The sequence below is a fragment of the Candoia aspera genome, chromosome 1 (assembly GCF_035149785.1).
Source record: "Candoia aspera isolate rCanAsp1 chromosome 1, rCanAsp1.hap2, whole genome shotgun sequence".
Taxonomy (NCBI): Eukaryota; Metazoa; Chordata; class Lepidosauria; order Squamata; family Boidae; genus Candoia; species Candoia aspera.
The window spans coordinates 269,174,230-269,191,398 of NC_086153.1; the positions used below are offsets into that span (position 1 = coordinate 269,174,230).

General features: G+C 39.0%; 1 protein-coding gene across 1 annotated transcript in view; it reads left to right on the plus strand.

Annotated features, from left to right (window-relative positions):
• Window positions 1–17,169, plus strand: part of CD82 (CD82 molecule) — a 76,044-nt gene that overhangs the window by 47,522 nt on the left and 11,353 nt on the right. The window contains exons 3-6 of the mRNA XM_063289642.1: window positions 5,783–5,855; window positions 7,928–8,052; window positions 8,957–9,031; window positions 15,306–15,413. Coding sequence (XP_063145712.1) covers window positions 5,783–5,855; window positions 7,928–8,052; window positions 8,957–9,031; window positions 15,306–15,413 — 381 coding nt within the window. The remainder of the gene's footprint in view (window positions 1–5,782; window positions 5,856–7,927; window positions 8,053–8,956; window positions 9,032–15,305; window positions 15,414–17,169) is intronic.

Below are 17,169 nucleotides of genomic sequence, written 5' to 3' on the forward strand. Positions count from 1 at the left end.
GGCTTGGTGCTCCCCCCCCCCAACTCTGTTAAATCACTAGCTAAAACTAGGGTTTGCTTTCTCAAGTTGTGGATAAGCTCTCCCTCTGCCACTTTCTAACTCTGTGCCATGTAGATTCTGCATATAATAAAACTTGCCCTAATAATGCATCTGGGACACATCTGGAACTGCTTTTCAATTTGCTTTCTGCACTACTTTCCCCCCTTTTGCTGTATGCTTTGTTGTTTTTATATTTGGAGCAATCAGCATTCCATTTAAGGCTGCCAGGGACCAAAGGTCATACATGGTTTTAGCATACAGAGGAAGACACTCTTTAAAGAGGAACTGGTATAAGGGGATAGGACTAAATTTGTGTCGGTAGGAGATGTAAAATTCATTGGATACCCATTTGAACTTGTTCTCAGACTAATGGACGACATAGCTAATTCCTGCAAATAGCAAGCCTGTGTTTCAGAAGCTCTTTAACAGAGTGTCCATTGTCTTTATGTTTGCTTTCAGAGGATCAACAGTGCTTAGTTTGAAGAGTATTTGTAATTACTGATTTGTAAATTCTTTTTGTTGTCTAGTCTGAGCTTCTTTTCAGGATATGAACACCAAAATGGAAACATTCTTATATCAAAAGTTTTCTGGTGTTGTTGGAATCTGTAATGCTGTGCCAGTTGTTAACTCTGGTAATGGAAGGTGTATGAATTAAAGCCTGCAGCCAAAAATTACCTATATGGTTACTGAGGATATTAGGTCAGGGACCAGCTGGGCAATATTAGGACAAGAAGTAGCCTCCTTGAATAACCTGGGGGTAGAAAGGTGGGATATAAAAGGAAATAAGAGTAAAATAAGGTTTAGTTAAGTCATGTCTGTGACAAAAACATGCTCATTCCTTCCTCATTCATTGTTATCTATAGGCAAATGGCAGGGAAATGATGTACACTGTGATTGAGATGTATGCCTTAAATTAAATGTTACTGGAGGAAATAGGATGTGAAGGTTGGGAGGACCCATACATTCCCTTGTGGGGTGTGAGAGACGAAACCAGTAAGTTATTCCTAGTATCCTATTTTGCGAACCAGAAGAACCGGTAACTCAGCTTGCAGCAGATGTCTACTCTGTGCTTTAAAATGTTTTGAATTTTGAAGCTTCTGGTGGCACATGCTACCAGTCTCTGTGGCAACTTTTTCATGAGAAACAACAAAAGGGGAAAGACATGTCAAGGAACTTAAGCTGAGTGATGCCAGGGAAGAAGCTGTGAATCTACAATGGCCTGCAGAAAAGCATTGTCCTCTGGTAACCCCTGCTTGTGATTAGATTGCCACAGCACTTCAGCAAAGTAGATATTTTCAGTCCTTTTCTGATTCCATGGCTCTGTATACCCTCCCAGCTTGCACTTCCCTCTGACTTCAGCTAGTGAAGCCAAGTATGTTCTTGGAGCTCTGTTGAGATGGCTCTGAACTGACAGGAGGTGGATCAAAGCTGTGTGGCTGAATAAATCCAGAGCTGAGCAGCAAAGTATTTTCCCATACAGTGTACAGAAAGAAGCAGGAAGTCTCTTGAGGTCTGGCTGAAGAAAGCAAGTAGCAGAGAGGAAGAAGCTAAAGGGGAATAGATGGCTGGAATTCTGTCCATTGAGACTTTTCTACTGGTTAGGCTACGGAAGCAGCTGGTTTCTGGAGTTCTTCTCTTTGGCTCCCACCATGGCTCTCGGGATTAGGAAAAAATGGCTTTCATCCCACTTTAGGGCATTAAACACTGTGGGAATCTGAACCAGAATCTTGTGGGTAATGGTACACTAAACAAAGCTAGACTTTTATTTGGTTTGACACCTTAATAGGACAATATTGTGTCTTCTCAGAAGTGGGATTTTATTGAGTTCACAGGCACTTACTCCCAGGCAAGTGTGCATAGGATTTTTTTTTTTTTCATTGTGATATTCAGGAAAGGGTCTATGTGAACTACTTTTTATCAACGCTGGTACAAACCATTTTGGATGATAGCCCTATCTTGGAATGGTTACACTTATAATGTAACAAGCTACTTCTAATAAACTCCTAATAAACTATGTATATAACTGCTGCCCATTGGGCGAATGCAGACACTAAATTTAAGTTACACAGAACAGGCTGATATATATTTTTATTGCAAAGAAACATCGATTGCTTCACTGTCTGCAGTCACATGTTTAACTAAGTTTTCTTGAAGAAAGGAAACTTCATCTCCAAGCAAGAGTCATACTTCTGACTCTTGGGTTCATTTGGAACATTGGAACAACCCTCCCTAATCTGTGATTTGTAGGTATGTTGAAATTGAATTCCAAAGGTCATGTCAATGATATCTCATACATCTATCGGGGAAGGCTTTATCTGGAAGTAAGGAAAATCTACTTGATTAGGTGGATTCATCACTCGTGAGTTCCACTGTTGAGTTCCTGGAAACCATACCTTGTCTACTGGTCACTGTGATGCAGTTAAGCTATGATCACTTGTTCAACCTAAGGCTTTTTGAGTTGGTCTTGCTCCTGAACTTTTGAGGAGAATTTTGTAGAATCATCTCTCTATCTTTTGACAGTCTAAAATATGTCCTAAAGGCTACCCGAGTCATGGTTATAAGAAAAACTTGTTTCACATAATCTGGTATAATGAATATCATCTATCCATAGTTCTGGAGATACGTGGTTTTTAAGTCATGGTCAATTACATTTATAAAAAGCCACTTGGCCATTTAGCTTCTAAACTGAAGGCTCCAAGTTTGGCTAGCAGTTTCAGCTGTACACATGAAGCATTCTGCGCATGTTCCAAAGTACAGTTTACATTTTCTGGAGTAGCATCTGGGCACAGGGAGCAGACTCTGGAGGACTTGCCAGAATGTTATTTATGCATTTATAACCTGTTTCACTCAAGGCTACTGTAAGTGGTGTACAAACACAACCTTGGCAACCAATGCAATAACAGCATTGAAGTTGTCTCAGGACCCCAGCTGGAAAGTTCTTGGGCTTTGCTTTTTAAAGACTTGTTGGCAGACTGTAACATCTTCTTTGAAGATTGCTGTTCATATTTCATACAGTTTTGCTAGGATAACTACATCTGGGCTGCAAAAATCCTTACAGTCACTAGATGGGACAAACAAGATAAAGAAAACTCTCTTTGCTGTCATGTAATTGTCATCCAGACTTTGGCCATGCAGTGAATCAGAGTATTCAGCATTTTCTTCTTCTTTTGCCTGCTGCTATTAGTGTTCTAGTTCGTGAGCTTTTCCTGAACACAGTATTGTGTTTCATTAAAGGAACAATACTTCCTGTAATTCTGCTCAATTGCAAAATTAAAGCTGTTCCATTTCTCCCAATTCATTAGGAGTAGTTGTGTGATTTTTGCTTTTTCTTTTGTTTTAAGTCATAAATTTGTCCCACTACATATATTACTGTAAGCTTGTCAACAGATTTAACTGTGGTACAGCTTTTCCTATCTACACTTTTTTTGCTTAGAAGAAATGTGTTCTTTCCAGAGAGGAAACATTCCCACCGAGCTTTAAACAAAATATAATCCTTTGCTATAATTTAGCTAGTTATTTATTTTCCTTTTGGCAAATACACTAGTCTTGTATTTTTCTCAGACCCTGAGTGATGGTCATTATGTGGCCAAAATGATATTATGAATGCACAAGGTACAGCATGGTCAGAGGTATCTCACAGCTTGCAGAAGTATTAAACTTCTTTTTGGAAAAAAAATGGGGTGGGTGGGCAGTAAGGGAGCTAGCTGACATGGAGAGGTAAGTAGAAAATCTGGATGAGGGGATGGAACAGAAGAGAGAGGCTGGTACCCTTTAAAATGAATATTGCAGACCACATTTTGTTGGCAGTCCAATTTATACTGCCAGATATAAGTTGCTTTTCTAGGAAGACACTGTGCACTTGGCTTTGTTTCTCTTGCTTGGCAACAAACAGCCCTTTAGGAATGTAACACAGCAGAGGTTCTCACTTGTGCCCAAAACAGTTAATTTAGTTAATGCTCCAGGATTGTAGCTCTAAGGACAGTAACTGCAGTACCATGCCTTGTGCTCAAATTTTCTGACAGCGGAAAATTCCTTACTTGAAATTCTGCAATCCTCAGAGCAGAGTCTCCTTATCATGGGAATAGGAAGGAGAGCAAGAATTTGGGAATCCAGGTTGAATGGAGTAAAAAAGGTTAGGGTCACTTCTCTCTGTTTCTGTTAATGTGGATCATGGAATGCAGCAGCACTCCTGCACTATTAATTTTGTCAGATCTGTAAAAGCCAAGATCTCTTGTTTTCTTCACTACTCCTTTTAGGAAACAACTTGCAAAGAACCTGTTGCTCCGATTTAGTCATAAAATAAATCCTGGAATAAAACTTAACAGTTGACAGCTGTGATATCATTCATCACCTGTACAGAGAATCTGTAATACAAAGAAACCCTGAGTTTTATGTTCTAATGAAGGAATTGAGACTCCTTCATTGTAAAGGTCACTTTTGTCTTGCAGATGAACTCTGTTTTGACATACTGTAGATGTCTAGAGAATTGTCCAGATTTATTCGCCCAACCCCAGGAATGTTTTGTTATTAGCTGAGCAAAGCTGGATTATAGCAGCATAATAATTGCTGCCCTGTTCAAAACTGTGCAGTCTTCTGATGATGGGTGGAGATTGCCAGCTGGCAGCCATTTACAGCACACTGCTACACTGCAGTGTGTTTGCAACCTGCTTGCCAAGACATGGCCCTGTGCCACAGGATTTACTGCTGTATGACTGTTGTATGACTTGTAGCCTCATTGAATTCTGTTGGTAGGCAAATGTTTAGCTTACGTATTCTTAGTAAGAGACTGCACAGCTGCTTCCTGTTTCTTTACAATTATACATGGAGGGCCTGATTTAGTCCTCCTTTAGCTGTTTCCTAGTATTCTTATCATTTATACAAAGGGTGTAACTATTGTGTACTTTACTATAAGCATATTAATTATTAAATTAATATGCTTATAGTAAAGTATTAAAACATATTAAAACATTCATTTATGATTATCTCAGTAATTGGCTTAAAATGCGATAACTCATGGCTGTTTAACTATGCATTCATCTCTTTAACAGAGGAACAGGGTAGCTTGATTAGCTATAAAGACTAAATGGAGATAAACAGGGATTTTCCTGAGTGCCCAGAGACATTTGTATTGCTTTGGAAGTCAAGAAATGGGTGGGAAGACAGAAAATCTGTCATACGAAAATGGAAAAATGGCAGGGAGCAGTTATTTCTTTCCCCATATTTTTAGTTTAATAGTAAAGACAATGCTTGGCCTGATCTGATGAGAAAATGTGAAGGATTCTGACCAAGTTGTAAGTTAGTGATTTACTGGTTGATTAAGGGCCGTCAAGTGAGTGCTGATTCTTATTTTTAAATATGTCTGTATGTGCATCACCCCTCTTGCACTCAGGCTATGACTGTGTTCAATATATTTGTCACATGTATTCGAAAAACCAGATAGGTTTTTCCCTCCTTACAAAATAGCATCATACAAGCTTATATAGTCATCATCTGTCTTTCACTGCTGGAAATGCTTCAGCCTGGCCCTTTGTAGAAATAATTCAGACAAGGGCATGAAACCAAAACAGCTACGACCTGTTGTAGTTTGTAACCCCATTTCCTTTCTCCCCCCCCATACTCATATTTTATATTTCATTTCTGTGAACTGTTTTGCAGAGTCTTCTCATTAAAACTGGTGTACAAATTCATGAAACAAAATGCAGATTTCTATTATCTTTTTAAGTAACTGAAGTTTCTTTTTCAGATCCTGGGTGCTGTCATCCTAGGTTTTGGAATATGGATTTTGGTTGACAAAACAAGCTTCATTTCAGTTCTGCGTAAGACAATTTCTAATTTTCCTATTGATTTCTGTTTTTCATGTGTAGTTTCCTTGCCTTTGAAAGTAAATTCCAAATGGAAGCACAGCACTTCTGAAGAGCAGCCCATCTTCAGATCTTAGTCCAAAGCAGGGGTGGCTTCCTGCTAGATTTAGAAAAGCTTTCTAGAGCTAATCAGCTTTTTCATGTGAGGCTACATCAGGTCAGACAAAGGGCATTATCCTTGAACAGTTCTGTTCATGATAACTTTCATTCACTTTAGCAGAAATTTGAGAATAGTTTTGAGAAGAGGAAGCAGGCAGATTTCATAATTGTTTAAAAAGAAGATAATTTTCCTGTTAGCTGTGTGTGCTATTTCTGCTTTCCATATTTGCATATCTGACTATTAGCTGGATCACTTCTGCAGTGTTATCTATGACGGAGAATTAGCCAGAGACAAAAACGGCATGTTGAATTAAGCTGTGTCCCCTTCCCCTCCCCTCCCCTTTTAATACTCATAGGCAGTTTTAAACTGCAGAAAAGAGCGCATGATCTGGTTTTCTCTTGTAATCTGGAAACAAAACTTTTAGAATTCTGTTGGCTAGGCAGATCAAAAGTAACACAGTTACTGCTGCTGTGGTTTTGGAGACTTCAATATATGGACATCTTTTTTTTTTTTAAAAGTTTTCTTCTTCTACCTTGTAATCAGATTGTACATGCAGAGATTCCTGTTTCCTTCCCTGAGATTTCCAGATGGGCTCTTTTTTCAGCTCTCTTGTTTCCTCCTCCCTTTTTTGCCTTGGTAACCTTAACAGAGAGTTTGGGAAGGAACTCGACGCAGCAGGGCATTCCATTCTGTTGCCAAAAAGGCCTCCCTCCCGTCTTCTCTTGTGCTTGTCTGGAATTTTTCCCAGAAAAAAAAGGGAAAGATGGTGGAAGAGGGAATAGAAACTGAAAACCTTATGCCAGCAAAGTCTGGGAAATTTTCCTCAACAAACCAAGAAGTGCTACAGACTGTTGGTCCAGCTGAGGCACTGTCTTTCTGCCAGGGTGGTCTAGAAGGCTCTGCCTAGGGTGCATTACAGAAAAGGCAGCAGCATTTGGTAGGGCAAGCTAGTCAAAGCAGGTAGAACTTCCAACTGGGTACCATTCTAAAGTTGGACATGTCTTAAAAACAGACCATTACTGAATATTCCACAGGGGTTTTAAGCGAAAGTGGGGATTGTAGTACCCCTACCAAGTTTTGAACTGCATGTTATAACAACCCCAGCCAGCATGGCCAATGGTTGGGTATATAAGAGTGGTCATCCAAACATCAATCAGTAATAATTTATCGCTGTGTACTATCTGGAAACCAGTGAGATCTGGTTAATTATAGTCTATTAATACATGCCAACTTCCAACCATGGCTAGTAATCCTACCCTGTTTTATTAAAGTGTAAGAAGTACTAATTGGTCTAGTGGTTAAGGCTCCAGGGTAGAAACCAGGAGACTGAGAGTTCTAGGCCCGCCTGAGGCACAAAAGCCGGCTGGGTGACTTTGGGCCAGTCATTCTCTCAGCCCAACTCGCCTCACAGGGTGGTTGTTGTGGAAAAAATAGGAGGAGGAAGGAGTATTAGGTATGTTGCCTGCCTTGAGTTATTTATAAAATAATAAAAGTGGGATATAATAAATAAATAATTTTTTTAAATAAATAAATTACCATTCCCAAATCAGCTAGTTTTCCCATAAGCAAACCTGCCAATTGGGGGCTATGGTTTCACTTCCCTGAACACTTGAATGCATTCCCATCCTCCTCCCATCCTCATGGGTCAATTCCTTCCCACTCCCTGAGCCATCTTTTTAAAATATAGCTTCACGCTCTCCTCCCCACCATCACATAACTAATAAGCGAGCACTCAGTTTCACATAAGTTATACATGTAACAGGATTTTGCTGTTTGTTGTCCAGCACTTTGATTTCTCAGATACAGAACTTAAAGTGGAATGCTTGATCTCTCTTGAGTAGTTATCTTGCTTTACTGGGACATAATAAATGTGTAAAATAAGGTGGAGGCATCTGTTATATGCACTTTTTTCCTTGGGTTTCCACAGAGACCTCCTCATCTTCTTTAAAAGTTGGGGCATATATTCTCATTGGAGTTGGAGCTGTCACCATGTTAATGGGATTCCTGGGCTGTGTTGGAGCAGTCAATGAGATTCGCTGCCTCTTGGGACTGGTAAGTAGTAAATATAGATGCCAGCTAAAGTCTTTCTGGCTTCATTTGAGCTACACGTCACATGTGATAGAGAAGCATTTAGCAAGAACAGAAGATGTACATATATTGACACATCCTTTGCATGTCAGTATATGTCTTCTGAAGTTAAGTAGTTATGGAAGTAGCCTGTTTTGTGGTAGCAACCTGATTGTGGAATACTTTCCCAGGAAAAGCTTTCTTCATACCCCCTCTTACAGTTCATTTGATGTCCAATTTGCAAACTCCCTGCTGATTTTGACGTTGCTGTTTTGCTTGTTAATGTGTTTTTTTTTTAGGTTTTGTATATTTGTATTTGCCGTACTTATTTTTAAAGAAGGTGAAAAATGAGTGCATTTCCCATATACATCCTGAGATCGCCCCCACAGTATTTCCCTGTCTTTAACTGTGGAGAGGGGTCTTACAGTAGAGGCAGAGGGCTGCCATCCCAGCATGGGCTGTCTTCCATGTCTTTCTCTCTATTAGCAGTTTCCCTTCCCTCTCTTCCCCCAGAGAAAGATTGGAAGTCTGGGATGTGCAGGGAGGATAGAAAAGATCAGCAGACTCTTGCGTTATTTCAGACCTGTTCAGCTACCCTGTCTAAATCTGTGCCAGGTTTCCATTAAAACACCTCATGGAAGCAAGCTTAGCAAATTCTTTGGGCGTATTGTGCTCAGACAGGCAGAAAATGGAAATAAATATCCTTCTGATACATCAGCAAAGATATTCTCTGGGCTCCTGGCAAGAAAGCATTCTGGCACTGGAGCTGTCACTTCTTATTACATCTGGTTCTGTTCCATGGGACCCCCCTTGAAGAACTTCACTTGTGAGCTGATACACCAAGTATTGGTGTGCCAAATGTGAGAAAAGCTCTTTATTTATTTTGTAGTACTTTACCTGCCTGTTGCTGATCCTTATAGCCCAGATAGCTGCTGGCCTGCTTATCTACTTCCAGAGGAATGCAGTAAGTTATACTTTTCTTTCTCAATTCCCTCTCCCTCTTTTCTTGCTGAGATTGGGTTTTCCTTGTTCTGATTCATATGCCTTTCCAAGTAATGTCTTAAAAACAAGATTTAGACATGCCGGTTTTCAGCAAGTATCACTATGAGGTTATTGTTTTTTTACAAAACACTCTTCTCTAACTTCAGCCTAGCATTCTTCGTTTGGGTTGGGATTGCAACTGTCCCTTGTATTTGCATGAAATAATAACAAAAACCCTGTGATTCGTTACTGACTAGATGGAAAAATGCTATATGACTGATAATCTGCTACTTTCTGTTCATTTACAGCAGCAAAAATTACAGAACTACAAATATTAGCTGTGAGTTAACCAAAACTGACTTTCCTGGTTTAGTCTTTGTAAATAAGTTTGAATTTCTTAATATGTACTTAGGAAAGTGATTTTAAGCAAAAAAAAGAAGGAAACAAAATACATAATTTTATTTAGGGGTATTTGAATTCCTCTTGAAACAGGAACTAACATCCATGGTTGAATAGCGAATGGAAGGAGGGAAGGAAGGAAGGAAGGAAGGAAGGAAGGAAGGAAGGAAGGAAGGAAGGAAGGGTGTAGATACCAGCTAATTCAAAGTATTATAGATACTTTGCAGAATTTTTTTTCAATAGCTAATTTTTGTTAATCACCGAGTCTGAATAATGGATTAATTGTTCAAAGCCCCCTCTATTTAAGTGATATACCAATAAGCTAGAAAATGTGAATAACTAATTTCTTGCTTATTACATATAAACTGAGTAGGTTATGTTACTCCAGCAAGAAATTGATGCATTGTACAAGGAATCTGGGTAAAAGTCAATGGAAAAATGGGCCTACTTTTAACTACTTATTGATTACATGTTTTAAATGCTTTCCATTAAAAGTAACTCCAAGCAAGTTCAATACATTGAAATTGTACAACAGCTCAGAAGTTAAAACCACTAAATGAAATCATGAGAACTTTGACTAAGAAGCTCATTAAATGAATCAGTGGTGTAAGTTCAGCCAAAAGCTTGGGCAAACAGGTTTCTAGATGATGCTCTAAGTGAACAAAATCCACTGCAGGAATGAACAAATAAACAAACAAACAAAAATCAGCAGGCTCAAAATATGTGGATAAAGCATTCACACTGCTTTTCTCTCATAAAATGCTTCTTTCTACTATCCTATTTCCTAGGAAGAGCCCGTCATTTTGGGTTTATAATCTTAGTAACCTCTGTACCCATATTTGCTATTTTGAGATGTTATATACAGTCTGTGTAGAATCTAAATTTCCAGAAAAGGAAACTAATGAATTTTGTCTTTAATGTCCAGAGACAACAAATGACCAGGAAGAATAGCTTGCCATTTCACCTATTCAGCTGCAAAACTGTTGTTTCAGATTCTTGAGTTTACACTTTAATGTAAATTTAATTAATTTGCACTTCTCAAACCATGAAAAGAAACACTAATATATTTCAATACTTAGACTTTTATGAATGTTACAGCACAGTCTCTAATAAAAAAGGAAATGAAAATATTCTGAAAAGCATACTAAAATCTGAGTGAAAACTGCTCTGATGCAAAATTACATATAAAATACATACCAATTTTTGTTCAAAGAATGTACCCATTTTTCTACAACCTTTTTTGCAAGTTAATGTGTACTAAATGAGATAAAATAAATACCTGATAATAAAATTAGAACCTAAGAGTAATCAAATTGAAAGTTTAGTTTAACTTTAAATTAAAGACAATTACACATTTTTAGACTTTTACAAACTCCTCCCACCCCAATATCCTCTTGACTTCCGGAACAGAACAGTGTGGCAATGCAGAGTAATTAATTCAAGTATTAATGCAGCCTAGACGGGAGAACTTTCAATAATACAGAATGCGTTGGAAACAATGAGCAGCCATTGGGGTGAGAATTGGAAAATGTCTACTTGTGGAACAGGGGAGGGTTTGCATGAGTTGTTCCTGGCAGTAGATTTTAATTGCTTCTATCACTCATTTTTTTTCTCCCTTTTGATTCTGTCGAGGTTTTGGTTTTAGTGTCTGCAGTAAAGATGGAAAGTACATGTGGCAGGGTTGCTTCAGGGTTGCTTCAACAACAGAGATTGATGAAGCCTTGTTTTTCTTATCTTGCCTAATGTGGGGAAACTTCTGAGGAAACTTAATGGAGATTCTGTTGGCAGGAGGAGTTCAGAATACCAGACTGTGTTCTCCTCCCCAGTATTTCTGGATTATGAAAGTGGGCTGAGTTTCAGCTAGAATGTGATTGCTGGGTGGGAAAGCAGCCATCTGTCCTCTCTTCCACAGGACTGACTCATATTCCACATTTCTGCATTTAGGCTGGAGAAAAGGGTTTGGATCATAAAATTCTAACTTCCATATATTGTCTCTTCATTTTCATCCAGGGTCATAGAGGCATTAGATTTTTTTCCCCCTTATAACGTTTGCTTTAAAACTTCATGAGTGCATTAGTGCTTAGATCTAATGAATTATAGGATTCTTTGGTGGATCCCTATAAAACTGTAAACTATCTTTGAATTAAGTTTTCTCCAAGTTGCTAAAAGACCCATTCTTGGAGATTATCCCATTTAGTAATATTTTTTGTTATGCTGGTCTTTGAACCCAGATTCAATCACTAGAGTTCACTAGCTCATACTCAGTTTGTGCAGATTATTCCATTTGCTAAAATAGTTGATGGAAAATGCATGTAATGTCAATTGAAGATGTCATGAATTGTCCAGTGCTTCCTGCATATTCATCCAGCTGGCCCTGTTCTGATAGGCCAGCATGTAGAAGAAAAGAGAAATCTCTGGGTAGCCGTCCAAGTTCCTCAGAAAATATTTTTTAAAAATTCTCTCATTTGGTGAAAATAGTGCAAAATGTTAATGCATTTTCAAAACATAAATAATACTGGGTTTGTGAGCGTTAATTAGCCTGATCATAGAGGTCTTTACTGGAGAGGAATATTTGCATTTCTTATGATTTCCACTATTACAGCAAAGTAGGAAAGGATAAATTCCGCCCCGATCAATAACAAACAGCTTCACTATATTTAACATGGTGCAATTTAATTTAAAAAAAAACCCCTGCATGATATTCAAGTAAATTGCATTCCTTATCAGGTAGATTTCAGCTTTTGACACTAGTAGATGAAGTAAAAATTGAAAGGGAGGACCTTCAGTTTGACTTGAACCCGAGAAAGTTAGTTTTAAATGGAAGCTTTTGACCTTTGTGATAATTTCCAAGTCTCACTAAGAGGAAATTTGCATAACATTTTACTGTTCCTGTCTGACATTGTCTTTGCAGTTGGCAGTTAGTAATCCAGACACTTGTGCCATTCATAGCTCAAGAGATGAGTTTGCATTTTGCCGACTTGACACTTGCTGGGCTCACACAGCAGGAGTTTTCTTCTGAGCCATTTGTTCAGACATGTGTCCAAAAAACAAAGAGGCAGATGGCTGCCTTCTTTCCAAATCTATAGCAGTTGGCAATATCTTGTCGCATCTCTGTTTTGCAAGAAGAACCTGTTTGTAGTTGCTGGTGTTTTTTCCTTACTCTTGTGGCTGCCATATTGTCTAATTGCCACCAATATGAACCCCCGCAAGTTTAGTGTTCAGCACCAACAGGCCGGAATTCATACTTATCCTTAAGATACCATTAGAATAGCCAACAGTTACTTCATCACATCTTAGAAATAGTTTTGTACCCCACTTTGACTTTTCCTTTTGTTACCTTGGACCTAATTTCTGTGCTCCACTTCCTAGAGATCCACATCCCTAGCATTTCTTCAAAGTTCTTTAAATAGAACCAAACCTCATCCACTGTTTCAGAAAAAAATATCCCTAAGGCACTTTGAGCCAGTTTGGTCTAATGGTTAAGGCACCAGGCTAGAAACTGGGAGACTGGGAGTTCGTCATGCCTTAGGCGCAAAGCCAGCTGGGTGACCTTAAGCCAGTCTTCCTCTCTCAGCCCTAGGAAGAAGGCAATGGCACACCACTTCCAAAAAACCTTGCCAAGAAAATTGCAGGGACTGGTCCAGGCAGTCTCCGAGAACTGGCCATGATTGAATGGATTTTTTAAAAAATGGACCTTAAGGGTGACATCCCTTGCCCCTGCTCTATCTTTACCATTCTCCCATACAAAAGGTGACATCTTTCTCAAGCCCTGTAAAATGTGGTAATCCAGCAGATTCTAAGAATAGCCAGCATGATAGCATACCGTGGGCTCCTAAGCCTCTGTGTGTGTGTGTGTAAAAAAGAGAGAGCTGCCATGAGAGGAGTTGGAGGAAATTCTCTGGATGGATTACAACCCTTGTTCTTTGGAAAATGGGTTCATTTTAAAGAAAACGAAACTTCAGTATTTAGTGAAATGCTCTGACCTTTCCCTTCCTTTATCGTTTCTGCCTTCTTCTTGATATGGAGGAGTTTTGCTGCTCTTGTTCCTCCATCTCTTCCCCTTTCCCCAGTTCTCAGTTGCAGGACTTGCTGGAAGACTAGCATCATCTGGGACTAAAGCAAAAAGGGAAAACCCTTTAGGATTTCCTTAGGATTGATGCTGAAGTGTGGTTTTTGTGAGCTTAAAACATGCCAACAGCAGATTGCAGGAGGCACCATGCAATGGCAGGGGTACCACTAGCAGTTGATATTTGGAAAAATACTGTGTGGGTGGGACTCACTGTCTATAGCTGAAGAAAGTGCACAAGTCTGAGGCATCTTGTTGCTTCATTCCTATATGAAGTTTGTGGGCATTGCTAATATAGAGGAAAATCTAAGCATAAAAGAAGGAGGCAGTGTAAATTCTTTGTGTATTACAGGGTTCTGTAAGTCTGACATATATTAAATTTGAATTTTAACTATGCTATTTCCAAAAAATCATATGGAAATGGGAGTGAGGACCTGATTTCCTTCCATCTCACTGTGTGGTCAGTAAGAATACCAGGGGCTCCATCCCCTATTTCATGATATGTGACTGCTGGATAGTTCGTTTTGTTCTGTTGAGTGGAAATAAGTTTCTTCAAATGGATTGGAAAGGGCAGATAGGCAGTGTCATTAAGAGCAGTGATGAGGCCATTCTACTCAATGGTCTGAGGAACTGGCATAAGCTATGATAACACAGAGAAAGAGAGCTGTTATCTCAGACAGGCAGACTGATGTACACACACACACAACCACAAAACCTGGGGATCCATGACCAGTTGCATTCCCCCAACAGCATTCTTTAGTCCATATTCTTGAAGCAAAAACTTAAAATTTTAAGTTACCGTCACTTTATACCTTTCTGCCTGCGCTGGTCTGTTACAGCCTTATGATTCCCATGACTCTCATGTGCTAAAGGACTGCTTATGCCTTATATTTCCCTCTTGGAGGCTAAGCTTTATTCGCTGTTGTTAATAAATAACTGAAAGAATCCATGTCTGTTGTTGTGCTGGGATAGATTTCCAAACTGACGTTTCCTCCCTCATGAACTTGAAGCAGAGCTCTATGCTGAAAGCACTTACTTTTGTTCTTAAGAGTTACTCTGAAGTATTCTGTGCAGTAAGCATAAATTCCTTTTGTGCCATACTTAAGTATCTTATATAAACGATAAGTGTATTTTATTAACAATAGCATCTTGTATTCATATAGGTAGAGAAGAAAAGGAAGGCACATCTCATACACAAGATAATAATCTGTGTTTTTAGAGCTCCCTAAAATGGAGTTGAACAATGACACCTACTTGCTTGAATGTCAACACTGACACCTCCTGCTAGAAACCATATTGTTGAACTCAAACCATCTTGGCAGTTGTGCTATGGTATCTGCCAATTCCCCTGCTTCAAACTAAGAAGAAGATGAGTTTTGGTTGTGCTTGGCCAAGTAAGCCTAAAAGATATGAGGATGCCTTAAACTGTGAGGGACGAACAGCCCCTTGCCCATTCCCAGTGCTTCTCCATGAGGGTACATAGATGCCAATGCTTAAAGGTGCTTAAAATGGCATTGCCCACTTTGCATAATCCTACCTGGCTCTTTGTTTAGAAAAGGCCGTATAGGGAGAGGGAAGATAACTTTAAAGAAGGATGGTGACTTCAGGTTTGGCATGGTCAGCAAGACCAGAAAGACATGGCAGAGCCTTGTTTTTTAATGGAAGAGCTGTGGAAATGTGATTTGTTTTGCTACGGATTAGAGCTGAAATAATTTATGTATCTTCAAATCTAAGGTGGGATCAATCATCACAGGACCAGTGCTTAATTAATTTTCTGTATTACTTTCACCAGCTTGAAGCAGAAATGTCTGGGATTGTCAGTGACCTCATCCAGAATTATGATCCTTACGATGACAACAATAGGACCCTTGAAAATGCTTGGGACTATGTCCAGTCACAAGTAAGTTGCCATGCAAGAGTCAGTGAAACAAGAAGTAGTATTGCCAACAATAGAATGAGGGAGCCATATGGTTAACTTTTCCTTGAATGAGAATAGTAGCATCATATCAGTGGTGGTCCTTATCTAATTTATTCATAAATTAGTGTTGCTGTTTGAAGATTGGCTGCAGGCAGAGGTAAGTGGGTAGGGAACCTTATGAGCCAAACCTAAGTTCTACATCTGAGGAAGAAGTTTCTTTCAAATGGTGGGTCATATCACCAATATATTGTCCTTTTGTTTTCATCTGGTATTGCTCTTGAGATATACAGTGGTACAAGCAAGAGATCCTGTTGAGGTACTTATTTGTTAAAATCTCTATACAACAAATAATGCTCATGATATGGAGTTCAGCATTTGAGGAAGTTATTCAATCAGTCACTGCATTCACATCCTGTCTTTCCTCTAGAGCAGTGTTTTTCAATCTTGGCCACTTTAAGATGTATGGATTTCAACTTCCAGAATGTGGACTTCAACTCCCAGAATTGAAGATGTGTGAACTTCAACTCCCAGAATTCCACACATCCTTAAGTGGCAAGGTTGAAAAACATTGCTCTAGAAGCTCAAAGCAGTATACATGGTTCCCTCTTTGTATTTTATCCTCTAACTCTGTGAGTTAGATTAGATGAGAGATGAAATCACCAAGTGAGTTTCTTACTTGAGCAGGGACATGAACCTGAGTCTCTCCAGTCCTAGTCCAATTCAAAATGAACACGTGTGGAGAATATGGATCCATTGACATGTGTGAATAATTATGCAATAACTAGTTTGTCAGATGTAAAGTTTGGCATGTCCTGTACATGAGATCTGCTTTGGATGTTATCACAGAACAATGAAGCATGCCAGAGTTGTTCACGTGTTCTGAATAATGGCAATTACTACAGTGTGCAAAGCTGCATTGTGGCAATGTATTTATATATACATTTTCAACACTGTGACCACATTTAGGAGTGAGTTCCATATGTGAATACTTGTCACCATTCAGGCTCTATAGATAGTTTTCTTATAAATTCAGGCACAGTTTATTTCATATTTTTAATTGTAGGGTTCACATAAACCAGGGCTCCTGCATCATTAAGAGACACAGTTTGTATACATTGTTGAGGTCTGTAGTGGTGGGCACCATAATTGGCCTATTCATGATGACTCCTGACAGCAACCATCTCTGTACTTCTGTCATTCTTAGGAAAGGAAACACAAGTTCCTAAACACAAGTTCTTCTGTACATAGCCTGTACTGTGATCTAGTACAGTTTCTAGCTTATCACAGCATGTGGTTGGTAGGAAGACAGCAAAAATGTAATGTTTGCAGGGTATAGACAGATAAACAGATAGATACATTATGTGCCATCAAGTTGGTGTCAACTTTTAGTGATCATATACATAGATTTTCTCCAGCATGATTTGTCCCCAGTCTGGTCCTTCAGGTTTTCCAGTGATGCACCCATCACTGCTATAACTGAGTCCATCCATCTTGCTGCTGGCCATTCTCTTTTTTTGCTTTCCTTCCACCTTTCCCAGCATTATAGACTTTTCAAAAGAACTATAAAAAGTCTTTTGCATAATGTATTCAAAATATGTAATTTGAGCCAGATCATTTGAGCTCTGAGAATTTTGAATTGATTTATTCTATGATGCATTTCTCTCCTCCTCCTCCTCCTCCTCCTCCTCCTCCTCTATGGTATTCTCAGGAGTCTTTTCCAAAACCAAAGTCCAAAAGC